A 27,323-nucleotide genomic window follows, 5' to 3' on the forward strand; every position below is an offset into this window, starting at 1 on the left:
AAGAAGCATTGCTCCATGAGACTTTAGCTCATGGAACATTTAGAAGCATAACAATATAGAAAGGGATTGATGTAGAATGAGGAGAAATGAGAATACTAATAATCATACAGTAAATAACTTGGAAATTCAGTGTAAGAGAAAAAAGAGAGCTCTATTTAAATAGAGCTCTCTTGGCGAGAGCTGATAATTATTACAATGATAAGCTTGTTAGCAGTTATTCCTACCTGTGTATGTGTGTACACAGCTAAGTAAACATGAGTATTGAAGAAGAGGTTATGAGTACATAAAATGATAGGACATGGCATCGGTAGATTAAGCCTTTCCCTGGCTTCTGGAGATATCTCACTTACCTACTTACTCAGAAATAACTATGCTTGATGAACATTGAACTAATGAAGAGAACAGGAACCAGAGCTCAGTAACTATTTATTTTGTTCCTAATGAGACTGAGATATCTATATTTTAATTCTTACGGAAATATTACTGATAATACAGGAGTGAACTAAGGCGGGGGGACATGAGCTGAACTAGGTAACATTGTTTTCTTTTCTTATTAAGTCTGAAATACACCTGTTTAAAATTTTGCCGAATTGAACTGTAAATAGCACAGTTACAAGATTAAACTAAGGCAGAGGACATGACCTGGAGCACGGTAGCTCTATTTTCTTTTCTTACTCCATCTGAAATTCAGCGGTTTTAAGTCTCATGGCAATTGATCTGTTAGTGGCGAAGTTACAAGAGCAAACTAAGATGGGGGACATGAGCTGGAACTTGGTAGCTGTTATGATCTTATGTACTGCATCTGAAAAAAAAGACTTAAAATTTCAGGGGAATAGGGTAGATAGTAACGAAGTTGTAAGAGAAACTAAGGCAGGTGACATGAGCCGGAGTTCAGTAACTGTTTTGATCTTATTTACTACGTCAAAAATAACTATGTTTTAAATCTCAAATATATATTAAATCTTAAATAATATAAAAAGTATTTTTCTCCATAAGAAATCCTTAAGACCGCAGTGAGTACTAAAACTCTGTCAAAATTTTACCTAAAATTATGTGACACAGCGAGTATATTTTGGGAATTTATTAAATACTATGTGACACAGTGAGTATATTTAAAAAGAAAAGTACTAGCTAAGGGGGTCCGGAAACAGTGGCCCAAACCAAAACTCTGAACTAAGCCTTATCCCCCTACTACTACCAGTATCTCATCACCCAGAACAACAGACTAGAAGATGGGAAACATTATCAATGGGGGGGGGGGGGGGGGATTAAACTGTTTCAACTCGGAACTTGGATCATAGATGGTACCGAGGTTCGTCACAGCGTCACAGGACCCTTGTGGTATCCCACAAGGCTATTCCTTTGTATATCACATTTCCCCATCCAGATTCGTTTCCATTTAGCAGGACCCTTTGTTTTCTTTCCTTCAACCATTGTTTGATCCATTCTAAAATTTTACAATTTATTTCATGGGCCTATACTTTCCTTATCAGTCTTTCATGTAGTACTTTATCAAAGGCTTTTGCAAAATCCATGTATAATACATCTACCGGAAGTCTGAGTAGCTGGTGACCGTTTTCAAAAATGTGAGCAAGTTTGTAAGGGAGGATCTGATTTTAACAAACCCATGTTGTGTCGATTGGTGTAATCGATATATGATATATATATGTACAGTATGTGTGTGTGTGTGTATGCAGGATTCTTTGCAATTTTTCTATATAGGGTAAGTGCGAGATTAATGTGTAAATTGAGTAGGTTACTAAAATCTGCTTTACCTTGTTGGAAACAATGTCGGACGTTGTTATGAGAAAACGTATTAGGCACAAAAAAGGAAACGTTTTACAAATAAAACACCAGAAACAAGATCATATAGGAGTATGCTAGAAAATTGGGTGCCAAGAAGCATGCGAGATTTAGGGAACTCATCAAGATATTGTTTAATTTGAGGGTATGAAAACCCTAGATCAGAAGCAAAATGGTTATTTGATTAATCAGACGAGCACTCGTCTTTACACAGACACATCTCTGGTTATGCAAAACTCATGTTAGTTATGCAAACTGAGGAGGAACGAGTCAAGCAAAACACAACAAAAACCTTGCTGCATAATTATGAGGGCGACCACAAGGCAGATGGAAACTCCACAAGCCAGAAACAGGAGAGTGAGCGTCTTCCTACGACCCAAGGTAGTGATCGCTGGGAGGAGGAAGAGGTAGGCAGGCACCTCGAACAGGCCGCTCAGGAAAAAGTATATGTAGATATCAGCGCTGTGGCAACGATTGAAAAGGTTCTTAATGCAGGTGGCTGTACAGGTGTGTCGATACTTAAAATAAATATTCATTAGCACAATCATTTCTTTGATACTTTGTTAGCCAGGCAAAATAAACTCCCACTCACACGCTCGCTTACACACTCCGTCTCCTCTGGAAATACATCGCTTATTCACGTCATAATCCCCCAACAGACAAAATATGATATACTATAAATCACAGAGGCTCGTATTCACGTTTTTTATGTGTTGGTAGCTCGGTTAGGGTACTACGTTCTTGTGTTTTAGTACACTATTTTATATCCATTGTGACAACTCGAGGAGGCGGGGGGGGGGGGGGGACTCCCACACACTCATGCATTTGCTCTCACACAAGCCGCCAGCCTCTTGTCCCCATCGATGCCACTATAGAGACATGGTGGCTTTCAGGTACATCTTTACCTTCAGTTAGTGACACTTTTAATAGAGTCAAGGGCTTCTTTTGTTCAATAGAGACTAACCCAGCTAAAGATAACCCAAACATGGAAAGGAATACTGAAGTCACACATACCTAAGGTTTTCAGCATTGTGACTGACGCCATAGTAGATCATCCCAGTAGCGAACCAGAGGTAGATGACGACTAAGGCTCTGATCCGCACCTTAGCGTCCGTAACCAATATGAATATGTATTTCAGTACTGCCACCACCCACTGGCCTGGGGAAGTTACTTCTGCCGTGGATTCTTGATCATCTTTAGTAGGTTTCTCCTGAAGTACACACAAGTGAGGTCAGTGAAACGGATGAGGTAATATTCATCTACTGTATCACATTAAATTTTTAGCATAAATGTATCACATTAACAATTTTAGCAGAGAGGAAGCATCCCGAATGTGAAATGATTAACTTTGCTTATAATTTGTACAGCAGAGCGTATATGGCTGCTTCACTTGTTTAGAGTGCAGCATATGGTCAAATTTTGTTAATGTCTGTATGAGAAGTGATCTCCATACATTTCTTTAATATTCTAGTTAATGTACTATTAGATTAGGTACCGTTTATAATTTGTGGAAGCGGTCAGCGAGATCGGTTCACACCTGACTACAGGTCAGACATTTTGGCATTTTCCTTTCACCTCATGCCCCTTCATCTAGCAATAACTAGGTACCTCAGAATTGGTAACTGTTGTGGATTGCATCCTTGGGTAGGTGAGCAGTTGGCCTAGCCTACAAGTGCCTCGGTAAGTACAGGCGTTAAATTCTCGACAATGGAAAACCATACGTGCTTAAATCAAAGTACTGTTTAAAAACTGACATGTTGAGTATACGATGGTAAATGTAGATACGATCATTCACTTAACAATCAATCTTATTATTTACACAAATTGCCTTATTAAAAAATCGACATAATTTGCTTACCAAAAAGTCCAAAACGGCCAACAAAAAATTATGATTCTATTAATGTCTACGTGCTGTTACTGTAACTTAAGTAATTAATGTACTGTATTTTTTATGTATATTCTCCCAATTATAAACGTAGAAACACTTATGAACGAAGTTTTTGACATGACTGAAAATAGTTTAACCGGATGCCCTTTAAGTGAGAAATATGGTGCCATTCTGTGGTATATTTACAGAGGCCATGGGAGGATGATAGTATATGAAATGTTTAAGCCTTTCACCATTAAAAAATGTGAATATGACGAAAGGAGTAACACCATAGTTAAGCATGGAAAGCATATTCTACATTCGTCTGTCGACTGACGCGGTTGAGTGCACGCTACGCTCCTCACTCTAAGCTGTATTTCAACCCTTAAACTACCACCAGATGATGTAGACCGCCACCCACAGGCCGCTAAGTACATGGAGTTCAAGCATGTTATAGCAAAACCAAAGTAACCAACCAAAATCAACTCATTCCATCTCAAACAAATTTCAAAACAATCCTCTACGGCTGTGAGTACCAGTGCATGCTGCCCGCCACCGCGCTGCCTGATGTAAGCTTCTTCTCAATATATACCCCCAGTCCATTCTAACCAATCATGTCTCCTAAAAATGTGACTGCGCAGGGAAATAAGGGCAACAAACCCCTTAACAAGGCATCCATCCCGGCCAACTCTAACAACATTCGTGTTTCTCCGTCTGAAAGCTCTGGGGTCCGTGGCGGCGGTGCTGCCCTCCCCTCCTCCCCATTGAGCCAGGGAGCGGTGTCCTCTCAACCCTCTCCTATTAACACGCTAACATCCCAGTTTACGCAATTCAAGCGAGCTTCCGGTCCCTCACCGGATTTCCCTAACTGGACCGAGAATCAGTGGTTCAAAAAGTTGTGCCTAGTCCTCGAGTTTCAAAATGCTATCATCTTGAGTCTTCTAAATGAGAATCTAGCGAACCGCGCGAATCTCCAACATCATCAACAAGAAATAACCCTCCTCCGTGAGGATATTAGAAACTTAAAGGCTAGCCAAGACCAACTCCAGCATGACTCGAATGATCTCCGTGAGGAAAACAACCTTCTGAAAACTGATGAAGCCATAAAAAAACAGGAGGAAGCTCTCAGCAAAATGACTGCATGTATCAGTACATTTTCAGCCCAACGTTCTGTCTCCCAGGATGAACAAGACCAGCAAAAGCTGCTAGACTCTGTTATTGTGTCGTCCCAAGATATACCTGTGGATCATGAAGGTGAAAATTGTGTCGAAATAGCTCTGGGTCTCTTAAAAAACAAATTGCAGCTCATTCTAAACAAAACTGACGTTATTGCTTCCTACAGAGTAGGCAAAAAGAATCCATCAGGTCAAAACCAGCGGAAAATTCGCCTGAAACTGACTTCCCAGTTCATGAAATCCCATCTTGTCCGGACAGCTGCATCCCAACGGAAGGGATTATACATCAACGAGTGCTTGACTAGGAACAGACAGCAACTCCTCTACCGCCTGCGTCTAATCCGTCAACAAAACCCAGATGCGATTCATCAGTGCTTCGTTAGAGATGGACTGATAAAGGTGAGAAAAACCGCAGAGGGCAAAATGTTTACAATTGCTAATGAAGAGAACCTCAACACTTTCCTCTCCCAATGTGGTTTGTCTCACCATATTATCGCTCTCAATGAATTACCTTAATTAACCCCCTTGTCAACTAGTGGGGCTAGGTATCCTAAGTCTCCTTGTTTCATTTTTTGACTTAATTTTTAACTTTTAACTAGTCATTTACTGAACTTAATTAATTGAGTGCATTAATATTTCTTCAGGTCTTATTAATTATACAGTCATAACTGAACTATTTATAGTTAATAATCATTAGCTTAAATTTGCCTATGTTTATTATTCAACTTTTTCTTTGATTTCATTTATTACCTAGGTTGCCTAGCCTCGCCATACTCCCTTACTCCATTGTACCCCTGGCTTTGCCTGTATCTCAAATTGCAAATTGTTACTTACAGTGTACCTGAGAGTACTTGTAAGCAATCTACCTCATTTTTCTTTTTTTTTGCTCAATTTGTTTTTGTATTGTATAGTCTTGTTTATATCTTTGTTTTGTATTTCTATATCTTTTGTTTTGTATAGCCCATGTTTATATGTTTTTTCTTTAATCTCATTTATTACCTAGGTTGCCTAGCCTCGCCATACTCCCTTACTCCATTGTACCCCTGTAAGCCCCTTGTAAGCTACCTCATTTTTTTCTTTTGTTGTTCATTTTGTGTTTGTTTTGTACAGTATTGTTTATAAATTTTTCCCCCTTTTATAGCTTAATTCTACTTTGTAATTTGCCTATCTTGCATTGTTTTCCTGCAATCAGTTTGTTTATGCAGACAAGTATAGACCCAGAACTAAACCTCTTATCCACTCTCTATGACAATCATCACTTTAATGATCTAAATTGCAGATATTTTGCAGCACATGATGTAAACAATGTATTAACTCATAATCACAATATCTCTGTAATCAACTTGAACGTTAGATCCCTAGGTAAACACTTCGATGATGTTAGTGCCTTGATTGAAACTATTGACAACAAATTCTCTTTTATTATACTTACTGAAACATGGTTGAAAGAGGATACTACTCAACTCTTTAACATGCCTAACTACTCGGCAATTCACAACTGTCGTCAACTTCAGAGAGGTGGTTGCACTGCTCTTTACTACCACCAAGAACTAACATGCTTAAAAGAAATTAGAACTAGAGACTGCTGTGGGGAGTATATCTTCGCCAGCTTCAGAGTCAAGGGTGCCGAGTCTGTCCTGTCTGTGGGTGCAGTCTATAGAATTCCTAACACTGATGTATCCGAATTCAACTCAAACCTTAGAAATCTAATACTTGATAACAGACTGAACAAAAACCATCTAATAATCGCAGGGAACTTTAATATTGACCTCTGCGAGCCTGAACATCCTACTGCTGTTAGCTTCCTCAACTGTATGAATTCCTGCTTCCTCATACCTTTAATCACTAGACCTACTAGAATCACTGATAGCACTGCCACGACTCTAGATCACATCTGGACAAACATAACCTCTCCCCTTACTTCAGGTATAATCACCGATAGCACTACAGACCATTACCCCACATTTCTCTTAACTAACATTAGCAAACCACCACTAGAGTGAAGGGAGTTTAAGTATTCCCTTCTATGTTTTAGGCTGCACAATGAAACTGCTATAAACAAGTTTTATAACTGCTGCTGATAATGTCAACTGGGAGTCCGAGTTAGGTAACATAGGGGACATCAACCTAGCAGTGCAATCTTTTCTTCAAAAAACTCTTAGTCTTTATAACACCCACTGTCCTATGCTTACAAAACAAGTCACAACCAAAAGGCTTAACAATCCCTGGCTTACAAAGGGAATACTTAAATCCATTAAATCCATGTAATTTGCCTTTCTTGCATTGTTTTCCTGCAATCAGCTTTTTATGCAGACAAGTATAGACCCAGAACTAAACCTCTTATCCACTATCTATGACAATCATCACTTTAATGATCTAAATTACAGATATTTTGCAGCACATGATGTAAACAATGTATTAACTCATAATCACAATATCTCTGTAATCAACTTGAACGTTAGATCCCTAGGTAAACACTTCGATGATGTTAGTGCCTTGATTGAAACTATTGACAACAAATTCTCTTTTATTATACTTACTGAAACATGGTTGAAAGAGGATACTACTCAACTCTTTAACATGCCTAACTACTCGGCAATTCACAACTGTCGTCAACTTCAGAGAGGTGGTGGCACTGCTCTTTACTACCACTAAGAACTAACATGCTTAAAAGAAATTAGAACTAGAGACTGCTGTGGGGAGTATATCTTCGCCAGCTTCAGAGTCAAGGGGGCCGAGTCTGTCCTGTCTATGGGTGCAGTCTATAGAATTCCTAACACTGATGTTTCCGAATTCAACTCAAACCTTAGAAATCTAATACTCGATATCAGACTGAACAAAAACCATCTAATAATCGCAGGGAACTTTAATATTGACCTCACGAAATATTAATATTGACCTCACGAAACGCTGTGCGTACTAGTGGCTTTACAAGAATGTAAATACTGTACTATCCAATGTATTCTCACAAACCCAATGTACCTTCTTGTAAATATATAAATAAATAAATAAATAAATAAATAAATAAATAAATTAATTAATTAATAAAAAACATGACCTTGAGAAGAAGTATAGGTTAGGAATTGTCTCCAAAGAATTCTCAAAGAATTACTCATTATTGCTATCTAAGATAATTAGACGAGCCAAAACTAAATGCTACGAAGATAAATTTACCCAAATAAAGAGCAACATTAAAAAAACTTGGAGCACAATTTCACAAATATTGGGATCAAAGAAGACTTTAAATAACAAACCAACACTCCTTTCCAATAACGATGGTCAGCTCTCAGCTTCAGATTCTACTATTGAGTTCAATAGGTTTTTCTCTTCCATTGGGTCATCCCTTGCAAATGATATTCCATCTTCCAGTACTGATGTTAAGGACTATCTCACAAGTAACTATCCACAGTCTCTGTACCTAAAGCCTATTAATTCCACTGACGTCAATAAGATAATCCTTTCCCTTAAAACCAAGTCTAGTGCCCTTGAGAAGATACCAACTTTAATTTACAAAAAAGCCTCCAGATCTTTAGCCCCTGCTATTGCATTGCTCTTCAACAAGTCACTTGAACTCCAAACCTTTCCAGATATTCTAAAAAAAAGCGAGAGTAACGCCTGTCCACAAATGTGGTGATCTCACAGATGTTAACAACTACAGACCTATATCAATCCTCCCAAACTTGTCAAAAAAATTTGAAAAACTAATCTATAAGCAGCTTTACTCATATCTAGCCAAACACAATATAATTAGCCCTTGCCAATATGGCTTCAGACCCAAAAAAAGCACTAACGATGCACTTATTAGTATGCTTAACTCGATTCATACAGCTCTTGATAAAAATGAGTTCCCTGTTGGGTTATTTGTGGACCTGTGTAAAGCTTTTGACACTGTCAACCACCAAAACCTTCTTCTTAAACTACATCATTATGGAGTCAGAGGACACTCCCTGCAATACCTCAAATCCTACCTTACTGACAGGCTCCAGTATGTTTCTGTGAATAATTCCATTTCTCCTACCCTACCCATCAACATTGGTGTTCCTCAGGGCAGCATATTTGGCCCTTTCCTCTTTCTCATCTACATTAATGACCTTCCAAATGCCTCCCAACACCTCAAACCAATTCTATTTGCTGACGACACAACCTTCATTTACTCCAGTCCTGACCCCCTTGCTCTAAATGCCACAGTAAATACTGAGCTAAATAAAGTCCATCTTTGGCTAACTGCCAACAAACTCACCCTTAACATTGACAAAACTTTCTATATTCTGTTTGGCAATAAATCCTCTAATCAAATAAATCTCAAAATAAACAATACCCAAATTTGTAACAAATTAGATGGCAAATTCCTTGGCATTCTCGTTGACCACAAGCTGAATTTCCAGGGACACATTCTAAATATATCAAAAAAAGTTTCAAAAACTGTTGGCATTCTTTCTAAGATCAGATATTATGTACCCCGCCCTGCCCTGGTGACTCTCTATTACTACCTCGTCTATCCATATCTCAACTATGGTATTTGTGCTTGGGGTTCTACTACCCAAAATCATTTACGTCCTCTAATTACTCAACACAAAGCTGCTATTAGGACAATATCCAACTCTGGACCCAGACATCACTCGGTACCCCTACTCAAATCTCTGAATATGTTAGACATTAAGTCACTGCACATTCTCTCATGTGTATTATACATATATAAAACGCTAAACTGTAATGCCAATCCTGACCTCAAAAGCTTCATAGAAGGTTGTAACAGAACCCATGAGCACCACACCAGAAATAAATACAGTTTTGATATACCTAGAGTACGACTTAATCAAACTAGAAATGCTCTACAAATCAAGGGACCCGTATTGTGGAATGACCTTCCCAACCATGTTAAAGACTGTACGTCTCTCAACCAGTTTAATTAAGATAAAAACGAAGTTATACCTAATAAATTCCCTGTAACCTACCTTACTTCTCTAATGTCATCCAATGTCAGTTTTTTTTAAAGAGCGCTGTTTGTCGACAGAATTGTATTTGTGCTGCTTTTTCAGCTATGTTTTCATTCCATGTTTTCATTTTACTCTTTATGCTCAATTAGTATTAAGCTTTAGTCATTTAAGTTTTTTATGCCCGAAACGCTTTGCGTAAAAGTGGCTTTAGGCATAGTATGTACTAGCCCTTACTATAAATCCATCACTCTTTGTAAAATCTCTTTTATGTATGTACCTTACCTAAATAAACATTTTGATTTTGAATTTTTGATTGAAATAAACTCTGCATCTGTTATATAAACTGTTACTTCTTGCTGTATAGACTGTCTCTGCATTCATTCTGTACTGTAGCTACATGTTATATACAATATGGTTGACTTATATAGACTGCCACTGTCTGCCTTTGTTACACAGAGTGCCCGGCTCCCTGTTATATAGACTGTGGCTACATCTTTTTCTACCAAATATATTACCGAATCATAATGCATTATATACAGATAATGGCTGTATTATTTATATAAATTATTGCCGAATTATTGCAAGACTGTCGAGGCAGACTATGACTGGATCTGTTTCCAGAACGAAATATCATTATCCCGCATCATTTTCTAAATAAAACTCTTTTTATTAAAGAGTAATTAATGCTGCAGAAATTGATGACTTAATGTCCAGTCCATGTGAGCCCATTTCTGCACAGGTAACTTAGGCTATTATCACGGATGCAACTCGTCTATTAAGACCCAGTGATTTCGCTGAATTATAACTTTGTAGAATTATGCAAATTTCACTCTCCAAGCTCATAGTTTCCTGTTGAGATATTAATTATGTTTATTGCCCCCATGTCGTGAAACATCTGAGTAGTAGTACAGTAGTAATGCACAGTTATTAATTTAACTGATGTTTTATACCATCATGAAGTTGCATGCTCTTGTTAAAATATATGAACAGCCTGTTCCATTATCCTTATCATTAATGGTGTGAGGAGACTTATGACAACCCGTCCACCTAATGGAGCGTCGCATTTTGACGCATACTTTATCTAAGGCCAAAAATTTTTGTATTAGAAAATTATAGTGGCTCGAGAAATTAACATATTGTCCCATTTTCTGTTTTGTGTCCTCTGGTAGGTTAGGATAAGGGCACTTTAGTCCGATAATTTCTTGACGTTGGGAACCTTAGGAGAACGTGCTGGTCCACGAGGAAACAAGTCATTTGTAATGACACACATCATCCACTGGCTTGCATAATCACGAATTTATATGAACATATTTGTTTAGAAATTTTCATTTACATACAAATCATATTCAGACAACATTTAGAACACTCCTAGATTCGCCGTCGTTGAAACTGACTGCTACGGCGATACTTTCCAATTTGTAAATAAATTACACTAAAAACTTTGGAGCTGTACTCCCACAAACAACATCACCTTCATCCTTATGTTCTTTAAGGCAGTGATGAGAATTTCGTCTGAGGGCAGTGTCTTCCGGTTGACTTTTGCAGCCCAGTGGAGAATCTTGATGGCTTCCTCGTACTGGCTGTGAAGAATCAGCCAGCGGGGGGACTCAGGCAACATCCTTCACCACAAAGTTTAAGTGCAAGACAAAATAATACATTAAAACTTAAAACAAAATTAAGAATAAAGAAAACTGCTAAAAGCCTATATGTTGACTCAATACGATTCTATTATTTATATACAGCCAGTTTCACTCTTATTCATTTGCCATATTCTTGAGCCAAGCTAGCTTATTCTTTAATCCATCTACAAGACCAAGAAAGAACTGCTAGCTTGCACCACACCTACTGTCCCAAGCAAGCAATGGGAACGCAGATCAGGACTGCCCATGCCCTTCGACTGGGTAACAGCTCGTCCTACCTGGTATGTAAACTGACAAGCCTGCTAATTTACATTACTTTCCCTCTGTCTCTGATGATGTTGAAGGGCTTTAGCGAAACACGTCCTTGAATGACACGTGTCAGGCTCAATAAAAGTAAAAGGAAGTTCAGGGAGTATTTTTTTCATCTTCCAAAGTAAAGAACGTAAAAATTGTAGAGAAGATTCGTATTTAATCTTAGACAAGTATCCCAAGTTTCCTTACTGTAGGTAAGCACTTGATTGTAAACTTTCTACTGCTGCAAATCAAAATTATATGTAACTTATCCCAAATGCAAATTGCTGATGTATCATAAAATATTTTTATGGTCATTTCTTGGACCCATTATGTGACATTAAAACCTTTTTGTAACTGGCCCACAAGATGGGAATGGATTCTTAAAACGACCTAACTTACTCGTGTTAGGGTTTCTTGGCATCACGTTTATTGAGAACTAGCAGTACCCGGCCATGCGTTGCTGTGGCTCAGCAATGCAAGTGCGTTGCTGAGCCACAGCAACCTTCCCTGTCCCCCAGTCCTCCCCACCATTCCTCCCTCACCTGTCTCCTCGGCCCCCCCAACTATTCCCCACTTCCCTGTCCCCTGGTCCTCCCCACTATTCCCCACTCCATCATCTCCTCTTCCTTCCCACCATGCCTCACTCCCCTATCCCTTTGTCCTCCCCACCATTCTCCATTCTTTCATCCCCTCGTCTCCACCATTCCAAACTCCCCTGTCCCCTTGTCCTTCCCCACCATCTCTCACTTCCGTCCCCTTGTCATCCCCACCTTTCCCCACTCCCTCGTCCGATGCCATCCCAAATGGTCTGATGTTCCCATCAGAAAATTGGGAACATCAAGTGATTTGATGTTCCCATCACTGAAATATAAGAAAAACTGCTAAAAAATGAAATGAAAATATGAAAAAATAAAAAAAATAAACTATATTCGTGAAATGAACGGTATAGTAAACAACACAGCTCAATCAATTCCAGTGCAATTCACACAAAATAATTAAATTAAAATGAAAATAAATCAAAATCTATGAAAATTCAATTTATCAATGCAATCATAAATATTGAAATGTAATTGTAACATATTTAGTATAGCATGTGCGTTGCTCTTACATGCAACAAATGGCGCTGTTTTTCAAGAAAAGCATAGTTTTACCGGTCACAGGTATAATGGTATGTGCAGACCATAACTCTTTCCTCTTCCCCTTCCCTTCCCTCGCTTGCCTCCCCTCCCTTGTCCATCCCTCCCATATGTCAGTCCGACCCTCTGGTCATTCTCCCCCCTCCCTGCTGGCCGTTTCCCTTCTTACCAGAGTCAAATTACTCCTTAGGCAGGTGGTCAAGTCACTTGTTCCCCAATCCCTATGTCTCCAATCTTTCCAAATCATTTGTCTCCCAGTCATTTCCAATCCCCTTTTTCCAACCCGTTTTCCTTCTCCTCCTGCCTTCGACACTAACCATTTGACAGTTTTAAGAACAGTGACGAATTACCGTAATTCTAAAGTTTCGAGTGAGGGAGCTGGGAGCCATACAACGGTTTGGGTTTCCTGTTGGAGCGTGGGAACGGTTCATGATTCTACGGGAGTAAAACAAAACTTTTAGAACAGACCTATGTCCAAGGAGCCTAGGGGGCAGAGCTAAGTCAAGAGTTTTGGCTGGCCTAAGAGGGACACTCTGTATTCATTGGTTGAGCTTTGAAAGGCAGAGTCCCCCAGGGTAGGGCCTTGTCACCCATTGGTTCAGCCTCAGTATATTCCAGCTTTGCTTTGAATTGATTGGTGCTCCTAGCCAGAGCCAAGCTCCAGAGGAAAATTATAGGTCTCCCAGGGGTAGTTTAAGAGAATTGAAGTTAGTGTGTCCTGGAGCTTAGAGGGGTACAGGTCCCCTTGACCTGTGGGAGGCAAGCCATCAACATCTTGGCCTCAGTGCGGTTTTAAGGTATTGTGCACTTGAGTATTCATGTCCTCAGTAGATATCCATATTGCCTCTTTAGGGATAATAGAGTAGGATATATGTTCAATTTGATTTTAATTTACATGTTCAATAATAATAAAGGGTGTAATTTGTCCAATGGTATTCAGTTATTTCCCCTTTTTATTGATATATTTTTCTACTTTGTCATTCTAATATGTGTTGACTTGGAATGTTCCCGTGTCTCCTCCATCTTATGAATATTAAAGTCGCTCTTGAATCTCCCTTTCAGTTCAGTAAGATTACAGTATTAATCCAAAAGGATTTTTTTTTTTTGAGATATATACAAGAGTTGTTACATTCTTGTACAGCCACTAGTACGCGTAGCGTTTCGGGCAGGTCCCTGGAATACGATCCCCTGCCCCTTGCCCCTTGTCCCCTTTCAGTTCCATGATTATTGGTCACTTCCTTCCTGGGGAAACAATAATTTTGACACATTCATGTATGTTTGGGAAGGTGGTGGTAGTGTTTTAATGTTTTAATTATTAGTTATAAATTATTAACCCCTATTCTTGTTGTGTCTTCCTTTTAATATTCAGCTTTTACTGTGGGAAATTTTACCCACCATATCTATATTATCATCTAAGAAATGTATTATTTCTATATCATATCTAAATCATACCAAAATCATGATAGATTCATTATACATCTTGATCCTAGATGACAATGCCACTAGGATCACGTACACCATAGGGGCCCTATAGGTGCCTATGTGACTTTGTGCATGATCTCTCAAGGATCCAGAAGCTTCTAGAAGGATTTCTTAATTAAACAGCAAACTAATTGTTTGCTGATTTCATCAGCAAACAAAATAGGTTTCAGAATGTTAGAGACATTAGGCAGATCATTAAAGTATATAAGAAATAGTAGGGGTCCGAAGATGCTGCCCTGATTCACTCCAACGGTTATTGGTAGAATGGGAGAGATTATATTATTGATGGCTACACATTGGTGTCTATCACTAAGATAGGATTGGATATAGTCCAGTGCATGGCCTCGGATTCCATAATGATGGAGTTTACATAAGAGGTAATCGTGATTAACAGTATCAAAGGCCTTTCTCAGGTCAATGAAGAGTCCAATTGGAAACTCATTTTTGTCAAGGGCAGAGTAAATAATATCAAGGAGACTAATAATTGCATCGTTGGTACTCTTTTGAGAGCGGAAGCCAAACTGACAGGGGCTAAGAATGTCGAATTTTACGAGATAGGAGTAGAGCTGTTTGTAGATAATTTTTTCAAATATTTTTGATAGTATGGGTAGGTTCGATATTGGTCTGTAGTTGTTTATGTCTGACGGATTACCTCCTTTATGAACTGGCGTTACTCTTGCATTTTTAAGGATATCAGGGAAGGTATGACACTCAAGGGATTTGTTGAACAGCAGAGCTATAGGTGGTGCAAGGGCATGGGAGGCGCTCTTGTATACAATGGATGGGATTTCACTGATGTTCCCAGCTTTGGTTTTTAGTGAGTGTATGATGGACACAACATCTGACGGGCTGACTGGTGAGAGGAGAAGAGAGTTTGGATAGCTGCCTGAGAGATATGTGTTGATATGTGTCTGAGTCTGTGGGATTTTACTTGCAAGGTTAGCACCAATCGATGAAAAGAAGCTATTAAATTCATTCGCCATTTCTAAGTCAGATGACAGTATAAGGCCATCCTTAGAGAGTGTTATCTGGTTGTGGGAGTGTTGTTTAGTTACCAGGATGTTAGAGATGGTATTCCATGTGCTTTTCATGTTGCCTTTTGCTTCTTTGAATCTAGTCTCATAATATGAAAGTTTTGCTTTTCTTATGATACTGGTAAGCACTGATGAGTACCTTTTAACTACTTCCATTGAAATTAGGCCGCTCCTAAATTTCTTTTCGTATTCATGTTTTTTGTTGATTGATTTAATTATGCCACTTGTGATCCACAGGTTATTTTTTCTTTTATCAGTTACTTGTTTGGTAAGGAGGGGACAGTGAGTGTTGTAGAGGCTTAGAGTTTTGGAGAGAAAGAGGTTAGTTGATGAATTTATATCCTGTGAATTATTAAATTCAGATTCCCAGTTAATATTGTGAAGTGCATTAGAGAGATTGCCTAAAGCAGATTCACTATGTAGCCTGAATGAAAGTTTTTTGGTTTCTGGTGGTGATGTGTCAATGTTTGCTATGAGGAAAGTAGGATAGTGGTCAGTTGTTCTGTCATAAATTACCCCAGATGTAAGGGGAGCTGTTATATTAGTCCATAGGTGATCCAGGGTAGTGGCAGATGTTTGAGTGACTCGGGTGGGCTTGGTGATTGTGGAGATAAGCATACAGGAGTGCATGCTGTTACGGAAATAGTCAACTTGAGGGTTGTTTTGAAGACCCAGGTCAATATTGAAATCACCTCCCAGAATAATGTGATTTTTGTTGAGATTGTTATTTATGATAAGATTCATTACATTGTCAGAGAATAAAGCTATGTTGGTATTAGGAAATCTATAGATGGCACCGATTATCAGGGAGGATTTAAGGGATTTACTGGAGAACTTGGCAAAGGTATATTCACAATAGTCGTCTCTATCACTAATGACACTATTGCAAATGAAGGTATCTTTGTAATATATTGCTGTACCGCCACATTTTTTGTTAGGCCTGCAGTTATGAATGGCTTTTAACTTAACTTATTAATTATTTATTAACTTAACTTATTAACTTAATTTATATATTCAAGTATATATGCAATGTATTTATATTCAATTTATATGATTAGATACAGTCAGCCCGACTGAATCTCTTCCAACACAATGGACACTCATGAGGTCTTATTTACTTATTGCGGTTGAATCTTTTCTCACATAATAGACACTCATCAGGTCTAGTGCTTGGATAAAGATTCTATTGCTTATATGTGATGCCAATCTGTTGTATGGTGTTTATAAATCTTGTTTATCTGTATCTTTTGCTACCCAGTCTCCCAATCTTTATGTACCCATTCTTAACATCTTTAGCATTGTGATCATTGCTGTCTTATATGTGCTGTCAATCTGCTGTATGGTGTCTATTAATCTTGTTTAAATTACTAATCAAGCTGTCAATGTAATCAATCAGAGCTTTAATATAACAATGTGCTTTAATATACTTACTTATCTCTCTCATCTCATTTTTCTCTTGTAATGTATCTTTATCATTTATCAATTCTGATTGAAATTACCTACTTAAAATTATCTGCTAGATTAAGGACCTGCCCGAAACGCTGCGCGTACTAGTGGCTTTACAAGAATGTAAATACTGGACTATCCAATGTATTCTCACAAACCCAATGTACCTTCTTGTATATATATAAATAAATAAATAAATAAATAAATTGCTGCCCTACAATATTAATAAACTTACTGAGGTATGAGGCGTTGCCTCGCTTTATAACCGACTGACAGACTTAATTAGTGTATTAAAGTTACACAAGCATACAATTGGCCAATTAATACACTAGTAACATGCAATATACTTCTCTGAATGCCGGTGTGCCTGTCTGACAAGGTGTGCCAGACGGGATAACTCTCTTGTCGTGAGTTTAGGCATGTTATTTTATAACTAACAGCTTTGCTGTATGATGTACTAGTAGCGTTGCTACGTGATTTTTCTTTAACTGCGTTGCAAAAGATGAGGGTTGATGGTGAAGGTGGAGCCAAGTCACTGTGTGCTCCACTCTACACTTATAGATATAAATGTTCTAGGGATATTCCTTGTAGATACATTGTACTCCCCCAGTTCTAGAGAGTATTCACTAGTGATAAAGATAATTAGATAAGGTGTCCTAAGCCACATAATGTTCGCTAAGGATCCGTCACACTTGTTCACTGTGTTGTAAACAAACGCGTAGTGCCACGGGATGTGTTGGGCACTTCTCTCCCAGCCATCGCCCCCCCATGCTTCCTGAGCACGGTAACCTTCTATGAATATTGAGTGATTATTTTTACTGTCTAGACTTATGATTGAGATAAGATGTGATTATAATATAATTAGATATAGGATTTAAATATTATAAGTAGCACTTGATAATACCACTGATTCTTATTAAGGATTCAATTTATAATCCCTACCGGAAGCGATTAATGTTCCAATAGTTTTTTAATTAAGAAATCCTTCTAGAAGCTTCTGGATCCTTAAGAGATCATGCACAAAGTCACGTAGGCATCTATAGGGCCCTATGGCGTACATGATCCAAGTGGCACTGTCATCTAGGATCAAGCTGTATAATGAATCTATTATGATTCAGATATGATTTGGATATGATTTGGATATGATATAGATATGATATAGATATGATATAGAAATGATATAGAAATTATACATTTCTTAGATGATAATTAGATATGGTGGGTAAAAATTTCCCACAGGGAAAGTTAACAGTACTACTGAACTGTTACAATTATATCAAGAGGCCAACAAGGAGCTACAAGGTGCCAACATGCCACTACAATCTTGGGCCTCTAATAATGCAATATTGAATAATCAAATAGGAAGAGATTACCCTGAATATCATGTACCAGAAACACAAAAGGTGTTAGGTATGGAATGGGATCTAATCTCGGACACAATATCAATAAAATCTGTACCAGTAAATTATTGCATTGGTACAAAAAGGTATTTGCTTTCACAAGTTAGCAAAGTATTTGACCCCACTTGGTCTACTAAATCCTTTAACTATCAAGTGGCGTTTATTGGTGCAAGAAGCTTGTAAGACTAAAGTTGGTTGGGATGATCCAATACTACTCCAGTTACAAAAAGCTTGGATGGAAGTGGCTCAAGAACAAACTTTAGTCGAAAAGATAATCTTTCCGAGACACATAGTCGAGGAAAATGATGAAGTATCACTACATGTATTCGCAGACTCGTCAGCCAAAGCTTTTGGAGCTTGTGCTTACTTAGTGACTTCCCATCAATCATACCTTATCACCTCTAAGGCCAGAGTCACTCCATTAAAAAAGAGGACTTTGCCTCAGATGGAACTAACTGCATTGCTAACTGGCACACGCTTAGCTGTGCATATCAAACAAGTCTTGTCTACCATGAACATCAAAGATGTCATTATATGATCTGACAATGAAGCTGTCTTACAATGGGTACGAAACGACAACTGTCCGACTCCATATGTAAAAAATTGCGTCTTGGAAATTAAAGAAATTTCCGCAGGCTTTCAATTGTTGCATGTACCAACAAAGATAATCCAGCTGATCTCTTACCAAGAGGTATAATGTTTAAACAGTTTGTAATGGCAGATATTTGGTTTCATGGACCTCGATGGTTAGTGAATGGTAGTTGGCGGGAACAAAAGCCACACGTCATCACAACACAAACCATAACTACCACCAGGCAGCAAGCTCAAATATCAGTCTTGGATTGTACTCGTTACTCCTCGCTCATCAAATTAATCAATGTAATACAGAACGTGTTTCATTATCTCAGGAAAAGAGGTATAAAATACACTTTTCCAGATGCACTTATCTATTGGGTAAGACAAGCCCAGAGAGAAACTTATGGGAATAACTATGAAAATCTTCTGCATAAGTTAAAACACAATCTTGGTCTGTGGATAGACCAAGAAAATCACAATATTCTGTGTTATGGAGGGAGACTTAAACACGTAGATATCAATCTAGATACCGTGCATCCATGGCTTTTACCAAATAATCATTGGATTACAAGGATGATTGTGTTACATACACATCAACAAATCATCAAACATGGAGGAGTGTTAGACACACTCACACATATCAGACAGCAGTACTGGATTCTTCAGGGAAGACAGTCAGTCAAATCAATCTTAAAGAATTGCATGATATGCCGAAGGTACGATGCAAGAACTTGCTCTTATCCAGGGCCACCACCCCTACCAAAGGAACGAGTGGTCCATCTACACCCTTTCGAAACGACAGGAGTAGATTATACAGGAGCAATATATCTAACAGGGATAACAGATAAGCAACGTATCAAGGCATACATCTGTCTGTTCACTTGTGCTACCACCAGGGCAGTACTTCTAGAGGTAAATCCCGATATGACAGCTCAATCATTTATACAAGCTTTCCGCAGATTCGCAGCACACCGATCATGCCCTAAGCTGATGATTTGAGATAACAGAGCTAACTTGGTTGCTGGAGAAGCATGTCTATGGGAAATCTGTTCCCATCCTGCAGTTACTTCCACACTGGAACAGCATCATTGCAGATGGAAATTTATCCCTCCGAGAGCCACATGGCAAGGAGGATTTTATGCAACCTGTCCTCTTAAAAAGAACGTCGCTTTTGGCCGTTTACCTGTATGGCCGAATTTGGACATAATTTGGAAATGAAAAAAAAAATGAAAATAAATTTGGGATTTTTTTTTTCAACAACAGTAAGTTAAGGGTCCTCTGATAGGTTAGGTGGGCAAGAAATTCTCATAAAGTTTCAAAACGTTATGAAAAACATTAATTTAAAGTGTCCTCTCATAACCTCTGCGCATAAGCCGGACGACTCAAATAGAAAACGGAACAGAACGTCACTTTTGTGAGTCGATTTAATTTCAAATTACGTCCAAATTTGGCCATAGTGCGCATACGAGCGAAAAGTGACGTTATTTTTAAGAGGACGGGTTGTTTTATGAATGGTTAATAGGAACTGTCAAAATATCCTTGAGAAAATCTCTACACCGTCAGAAAATCAATCTTCAGGAACTCCAGACAGTAATCACGGAAATAAAATCAAGGGTGAATAACTGGTCGTTGATTTACTTGTCTGATGATCCTACTCAACATGAGCCATTAAGTCCTGCCCACCTAATGTATGGAAGACTTCTGACTCCGGTACCATCTCTAGTGGATGATGAGATCAGAGATCCCTCATATGTGGGTCAGAGCGAGTTCAGGGGTATAAGCATCTGTCCAGCATAATCCAAAAATGGAATGATGTTTGGACAAAAGAATATCTTACATCTCTACGAGAACATCACTATGAGGCCAATGTCCCACATAATATATCTAATCTCCAGCCTGGTGATATTGTCTTGGTGGACAGTGATGGCCCTAGGGCTGACTGGCTATAAGGTAAAGTTGTCTCAATCCATCCAGATAGCCAGGGGATTTTGAGAATAGTCAAAATCCTGTCTAAAGAAACAACTTCCCTCAAGACATTGGACAAACTCATCCGCATGGAATCAGTGAGCCAGCTGCAGTTAGATCCTGAGAGACCTCCAGAACATCTAACTCCACATGACCCACAGACTCCTAAGAGACACAATCGTCCACAACTGACAGCCGCACAAAAGTGCAAGCAAAATTTACACTTATATTATCAATCCAATGGAGAGTAAAGAAATACATATGGTTACTATTGTCCTTAGTATTGGACTCTGTGACAGTTCTCTCTCTCTGGAAGATGTAGGAAATTTTACCCACCATATCTATATTATCATCTGAGAAATGTAATATTTCTATATCATATCAAAATCATATCCGAATCATTATAGATTCATTATACATCTTGATCCTAGATGACAATGCCACTAGGATCACATACACCATAGGGAGCCCTATAGGTGCCTACGTGACTTTGTGCATGTTCTCCCAAGGATCCAGAAGCTTCTAGAAGGATTTCTTAATTACAAAACTTTTGGAACATGATTCGATTTCCAGTAGGGATTATAAATCGAATCCTTAATAAGAATCAGTAGTGCTAGCAAGTACTACTTATAATCTTTATATCCTATATCTAATAATATTATAATCACATCTTATCTCAATCATAAGTCTAGACAGTAAAAATAATTAATCAATATTCATAGAAGGCTACTGTGCTCAGGGAGCATGGGGGGGGGGGGGCGATGGCTGGGAGAGAAGCGCCCACCACATCCCGTGGCCAGAACACGTTTGTTTACAAAGGAGTGAACAACAGTGACGGAGCCTTAGCGAACATTACTTAGCTCAGGACACCTTATCTAATTATCTTTATCACCAGTGAACACTCAAATCAAATCAAATCAAATCAAATGTCTATTTAGGTAAGGTACATACAAGAGATTTTACAAAGAGTGATGGATTTATAGATAGGGCTAGTACATACAATGCCTAAAGCCACTATTACGCAAAGCGTTTCAGGCATGAAAAACTTAAATGACTAAAGCTTAATACTAATTGAGCATAATGAATAAAATGAGTTGAGAACAAATAAAAAAAAAGAGATAAAAAGGGGGGAACATGGCTGAAAAAGCAGCACAATCAGCAGCACTCTCTAGAATTGGGGGAGTACCTGGACAATATCTACAAGGAAAATTCCTAGAACATTTATATCAAATAAGAGTGTATAGTGGAGCACACAGTGACTGTCTCCACCTCCACCCTCATCTTTCTGCAACTGTAATTAACCCTTAAACTGCACAACGCGCCTGCAGGCTCACGTCTGGTTTGCGCAACGCACCTCCGGGTATTTGTATTTTTAAAATAAATAAAATAAAATAAAATGTTTATTTAGGTAAGGTACATACATACAATAAATTTTTACAAAGATTGGTTGACTTATAGGTAGAGCTAGTACATACAATGCCTAAAGCCACTATTACGCAAAGCGTTTCGGGCATGATAAACTTAAATGACAAGCTTAATACTAATTGAACATAATGAGAAGAATGAAAACAAGAAATGAAAACATAGATGAAAAAGCAGAACAAATACAATTATGTCGACAAACAGCGCTCTTTAAAAAAAAACAGACATTGGTTGACAATAGAAGGGTAAGGTAGGTTACAGGGAATTTATTAGGTATGGCTTCGTTTTTAACTTAAACTGGTTGAGAGAGGTACAGTCTTTAACATGGTTGGGAAGGTCATTCCACATTCTGGGCCCCTTGATTTGTAGAGCATTTCTAGTTTGATTAAGTCGTACTCTAGGAATATCAAAACTGTATTTATTTCTGGTGTGGTGCTCATGGGTTCTGTTACAACCTTCTATGAAGCTTTTGAGATCAGGATTGGCATTATAGTTTAGCGTTTTATATATGTATAATACACATGAGAGAATGTGCAGTGACTTAATGTCTAACATATTCAGAGATTTGAGTAGGGGTACCGAGTGATGTCTGGGGCCAGAGTTGGATATTGTCCTAATAGCAGCTTTGTGTTGAGTAATTAGAGGACGTAACCCCCTCCCCGCTCAGCTCGTTGTCGCCGTGTGTGGGCTTAGTGGGCGGCTGCCGGAGTGTGATGCTCCTTGGGACAGTCCTCTGTTCTTTTCTAGCCTTGTGATCCTGCTGCCGTCCTCTCCAATTCTGCTGGGCATCTTTTCCTTTTCCTTCTGTTTCGTTTTTCTCCCCCCTCTTCTCCTATCTGCTTGCCGTTTCCTGCCGACCTTTTGCTCGTTCTGGTTCTTCCCTTGGACTTCTTCTATTTTGACGCCCGGGTGCTTGAGGAGGCATACTCTTGCACCCGTAGAACTGCATTACCCGACGTCGAGAGCGAGGGGAACCTTTTATTGTCAATCCCCACTTCGTCACTGAACCCGATCTCGACGGACTGTCGGTTTCTTAAGGTGGCGTTTGTGGGGCGTATACTCGCGACGCACCCCTAGGAGGCCCCGACAAGATCGGCGATAGCTTCTTGTTGGGTGTCCTGCCTCTAATTGTGGCTCCATGGTGGGTGTGGGGGCACATTCGTGAGTGAATTCGTCTTTTCGTCAAGATGATAACCCCTGTTTCGGCTTCTTCTGGTTTACCTTCTCAGGCTCGTGGGGTGGGCGACCAAGCCCCCGAGTCGGTCCGTATTGGAAGACCGGGCTCTGTAGCCTCCGCTGCATTGGGCCCCGACCTTGCTCCTCCTTTGGCCTCTCTGACTCCTTCCTCTGGCTCCCCTCCCTCCTCTGTGGTTGGGTCGAGCCCCAAGCCCCCAGTGGTGACTACCTCGTCCCCTGGCGCGGCTCCTTCTCTAGTTGTAACTACTGCGCCTTTTAACCCCTCTCTGGGGGTTCTCACCGCCGTCCTCGTCACGGCCGCCCTCGCTCGATTCCTTCCAGTTCTGCTACCTATCAAGCCTTGTTTGGTCCCGCTTCGTGGGCCAAATATTTTGATCTCCTCCCTCTTGATTCTGCGCCTCCTGACGATTTCTCCCTCCATCGACATCTCATTGATTCCGTGGATGCCTCCATTACTTTCAACCCCAATCGTCTCGGTACACGTGTCGTTGCTGCTCCTTCTCAGGATGCTGCTTCCCGCTTGGCTGCCTTATCCTGCCTTGGCGAGACCCCCGTTCGGGTCTCGAAGAACGCTCAGTTGAATGCCAGTGTTGGCACTATTTTGCTCCCGCCCCATGTTGCGACCGGTGTTCGGGACCTGCGCGACTGCCACGACGATATTCGACATATCCTCGCTGCCCAGGGCCATTCTATTCTCCAGGTGGACACGTTTACTCGTCCCCCTCGTGGTAGTCGCCGTCAACCCCTCCGGGTTGTGAAGATTACCTTTGATGGTAGGACCCTTCCACCCTCTGTCATTCTTGCTGGTGCCAGGTGCTCTGTCCAGGAGTACATTCCTTCTCCTCGGCTCTGCAACAAGTGCTGGAGGTTTGGGCATGGTGCCCTCCGCTGCTCCGGGACTGTCTCTCTCTGTCCTTTGTGTGGTGGCGAAGGTCACTCTAAGTCGGAGTGCGCTTCTCCCCTGGCTCGTTGCCTCAACTGCGGTGAGGCCCATCCTACCTTCTCCCGTGCGTGTGTCCATTACAAGCTTGAGGCAGCCGTCCTCAACTTGAAGCACCGGGAGCGTTTATCTTTTCCTGAGGCGAGGCGCCAGGTTCGTCGGCTCCCGCCTTATGCTAATATCTCTTATGCTCGCGTGTTGCGCTCTTCCTCTCCTCGTTCTTCCCGCCTTCCTCAGACTCACAACCGTTTCCGGGCCTTGGACCCTGATGCGCCCACTGCCCCCTCCTCTGTCCCTTTGGGTTCTCTCCCGAAGGATCCTCCTCCTGGTCCTCTGTCTGGGGTTCCCCTTCCTTCTACCCGGTCTGTCGTGTCTTCTGTGTCTTCTTCCTCGTCCCCCTCCGATCCTCCTTCCCATCCTCTTCCTCCATCTATCGGCTCTCCCCACCGCCTGTCGGTGCGGGCGGATGTCCATCGCTCTCCTAACGGCCGTCGTGTGTGCTCTCGTTCGGCTTCTCCTGTTGAGACACTGGAATCCGTTGCCCGGTATGTAGTTGCTGGGACACCGGTCTCTTTCAGTCAGAAGCGTAAGCCTGGCTCCTCTCCTTCCTCTTCCCTGGCGGGTAAGAAGGCTTCGCTTTCTTCCTCAGCTCCTCCTTCTGGCTCTGTTGCTCCTTCCCCTCCCGTTTCAGTGCTTGCGCCCCTTGTTCCTGCTATGGAGGTTTCTTTGGCCCCTGCTTCCCTTTCGGTTGCTGCTCTTGCTGGGGTGCGCTCCCCTCTTTCTACTCCCCCTCTTCCTGCTGCTGTCCTTGACTGCTCCTCTCCGTTGTCTCCTCCTCTTCCTCCTCCTCCTCCTCCTCCGGACCCTGCCCGCCCACCTCTGATCTGTTCTCCCGTTTCCTTCCCTCCGTCTTTGCTCAGTTTACCCATGCCCCCTAACCCTGACTTTGCTGACCCTGAACCCGACCCTGATATTCTTTAACGTGCTCTGTTGGTCTTTCGCCTTTGTTTCTTCCTTGTTCTCTGTTTTTGTCCTTTCTCTTCTCGTCGTTGTCCATTCTTCAATGGAACGTTCGAGGTTATTACGCCAATTTCCTCGAACTCCAACTTCTGATTTCGCGGTTTTCGCCCCTTTGTGTCTGTCTCCAGGAGCCAATGCTTGGTGCTCGTCCTGGTCGTTTTCGTGGCTATTCCTTTCTCTCCCCCCCCCCAGCCATTGCTGGGGCTTCTTATTCTTCTGCTCTCTTGATTCGGGCTGATGTTCCCTTTGTTCCTTTACTTTTTCCTTCGCCTCTCCATTGTTCTGCTGCTCGTATCTTTGTGGGGAAATGGTACACAGTTTGTTCCATTTATCTCCCCCCGAGTGTCCCGCTCTCTCTTCCTGATTTGAAACACCTCCTAGACTCTTTGCCGGAGCCTGTGCTCCTGCTGGGTGACTTCAATTGTCGTCATTCTCTTTGGGGTGACGTTCTGACGAATACCCGGGGTCGCCTCCTTGAGCCGTTTCTCCTCTCTTCTTCCCTGTCTCTTCTGAATTCTGGTGAGCCCACTCATTTGGACTCTCGAACTCGCACCCTTTCTTGTCTTGATCTTTCTCTCTGCTCTTCTTCTCTTTACTTAGATTTCACGTGGCAGGTTCTTGATGACCTCCATGGAAGTGATCATTTCCCCATCCTTGTTTCCTTTTTCTCTTTTCGCCCTTCCCTCTCTTTCCCTAGGTGGCAGTTTGCTAAGGCGGACTGGACCCTATTTTCCCTCAGTGCTACTCTCTCTGACCTCTCCCTTCTGCCCCTCTCTCGCGCTCTCCTCCTTTTTTCATGACACTGTCTTCGACGCTGCCCTCCGCTCTATTCCTCGCTCTTCCTCTCGGGGTCCACGGAAGTGCGTTCCCTGGTGGAATGCGGACTGTGCTCGGGCTGTCCGCTGTAAGCGTGCAGCCTGGAAGAAGCACCGCCGTAGGCAGACGACCGATTCTTTTCTTTTCTTTCGGAAAGCGAGTGCGGTGGCCCGTAGGGCCATCCGTACGGCTAAACGTGAATGTTGGGCATCCTATGTCTCAACAATTACGTCCGAAACCCCTCTGGCCCAGATCTGGAAGCGTATCCGCAAAATAGCGGGTAAGTTCGTTCCCGATGTTTCACCGGTCCTTCACCTCCATGATACTCTTGTGGCGGACCCGTTGCAGGTCGCTTCCGAACTGGGTTCCCACTTTTCTTCTGTTAGCTCTGGTCTTCATCTTCCCCAATCTTTCCTTCTTCGTAAACCTGTCCTTGAGTCTCGTCCTTTAGATTTCTGCACTCATCTTCAGCTTCCCTATAATGATCCCTTCTCTCTCTCTGAACTTCGTTCTGCCCTGGCCCTCTGCGGTTCTACGGCGGCGGGCTCCGATGGTATTCATTATGAGATGCTTCGCCATCTCCCTCCGAGCACGTCTCAGTATTTACTGAGTCTGTATAATCGAGTCTGTACTGACTCGAGCCTTACAACAGTTATGTAACCATATGGAGCAACTTAAACGAGCTGCCTCCCCATGTACTGACTTTAAGCGTCCCGCTGATAATCCATGGCTCAGATTATTGACTCAAATACATGATGACCAAAAGTCTATAATCCGAGAGCAGTCGGACCTGATAATGAAGCTTCAGAGTGATGCTTTGGCAATGCACAAGGCTAACCAAGATCTGTCTGCCAGAGTCGGCCACCTCGAACATGAATTAAGCTCTCTTCGGATCTCGGTTACTAACTTTAAACCAGCAGAAACCTCTAAGAAACAAGAAGAGATGTTACAAAAGTTAGAGAACCACTTTAACTCCCTACAACAGCAACACACTGCAACCCAAGACGAATCAGACCAACTTAAGCTCCTTGATTCTGTCATCATCTCATCACAGGATTTTCCCCATGAAACTGACAGAGAAGACTGTACTGCCATCGTGATCCAGGAATTGCGTACTAAGTTGAATTATTCAATCGAAGCAAGAGACATTAAGTCAGCTTATAGAGTGGGTA

The 27,323-nt window shown here is 40.9% G+C and overlaps 1 protein-coding gene across 1 annotated transcript in view; it reads right to left on the bottom strand.

Annotated features, from left to right (window-relative positions):
• Positions 1–1,277: 1,277 nt before the first annotated feature.
• Positions 1,278–27,323, bottom strand: part of LOC123752042 (organic cation transporter-like protein) — a 137,816-nt gene continuing 111,770 nt past the window's right edge. Inside the window, exons 7-9 of the mRNA XM_069304662.1 lie at positions 11,255–11,402; positions 2,818–3,014; positions 1,278–2,265 (exon numbers count right to left, since the gene is read on the bottom strand). Coding sequence (XP_069160763.1) covers positions 2,046–2,265; positions 2,818–3,014; positions 11,255–11,402 — 565 coding nt within the window. The 3' untranslated portion in view covers positions 1,278–2,045. The remainder of the gene's footprint in view (positions 2,266–2,817; positions 3,015–11,254; positions 11,403–27,323) is intronic.

This window comes from Procambarus clarkii, chromosome 53 (genome assembly GCF_040958095.1).
Source record: "Procambarus clarkii isolate CNS0578487 chromosome 53, FALCON_Pclarkii_2.0, whole genome shotgun sequence".
NCBI lineage: Eukaryota > Metazoa > Arthropoda > Malacostraca > Decapoda > Cambaridae > Procambarus > Procambarus clarkii.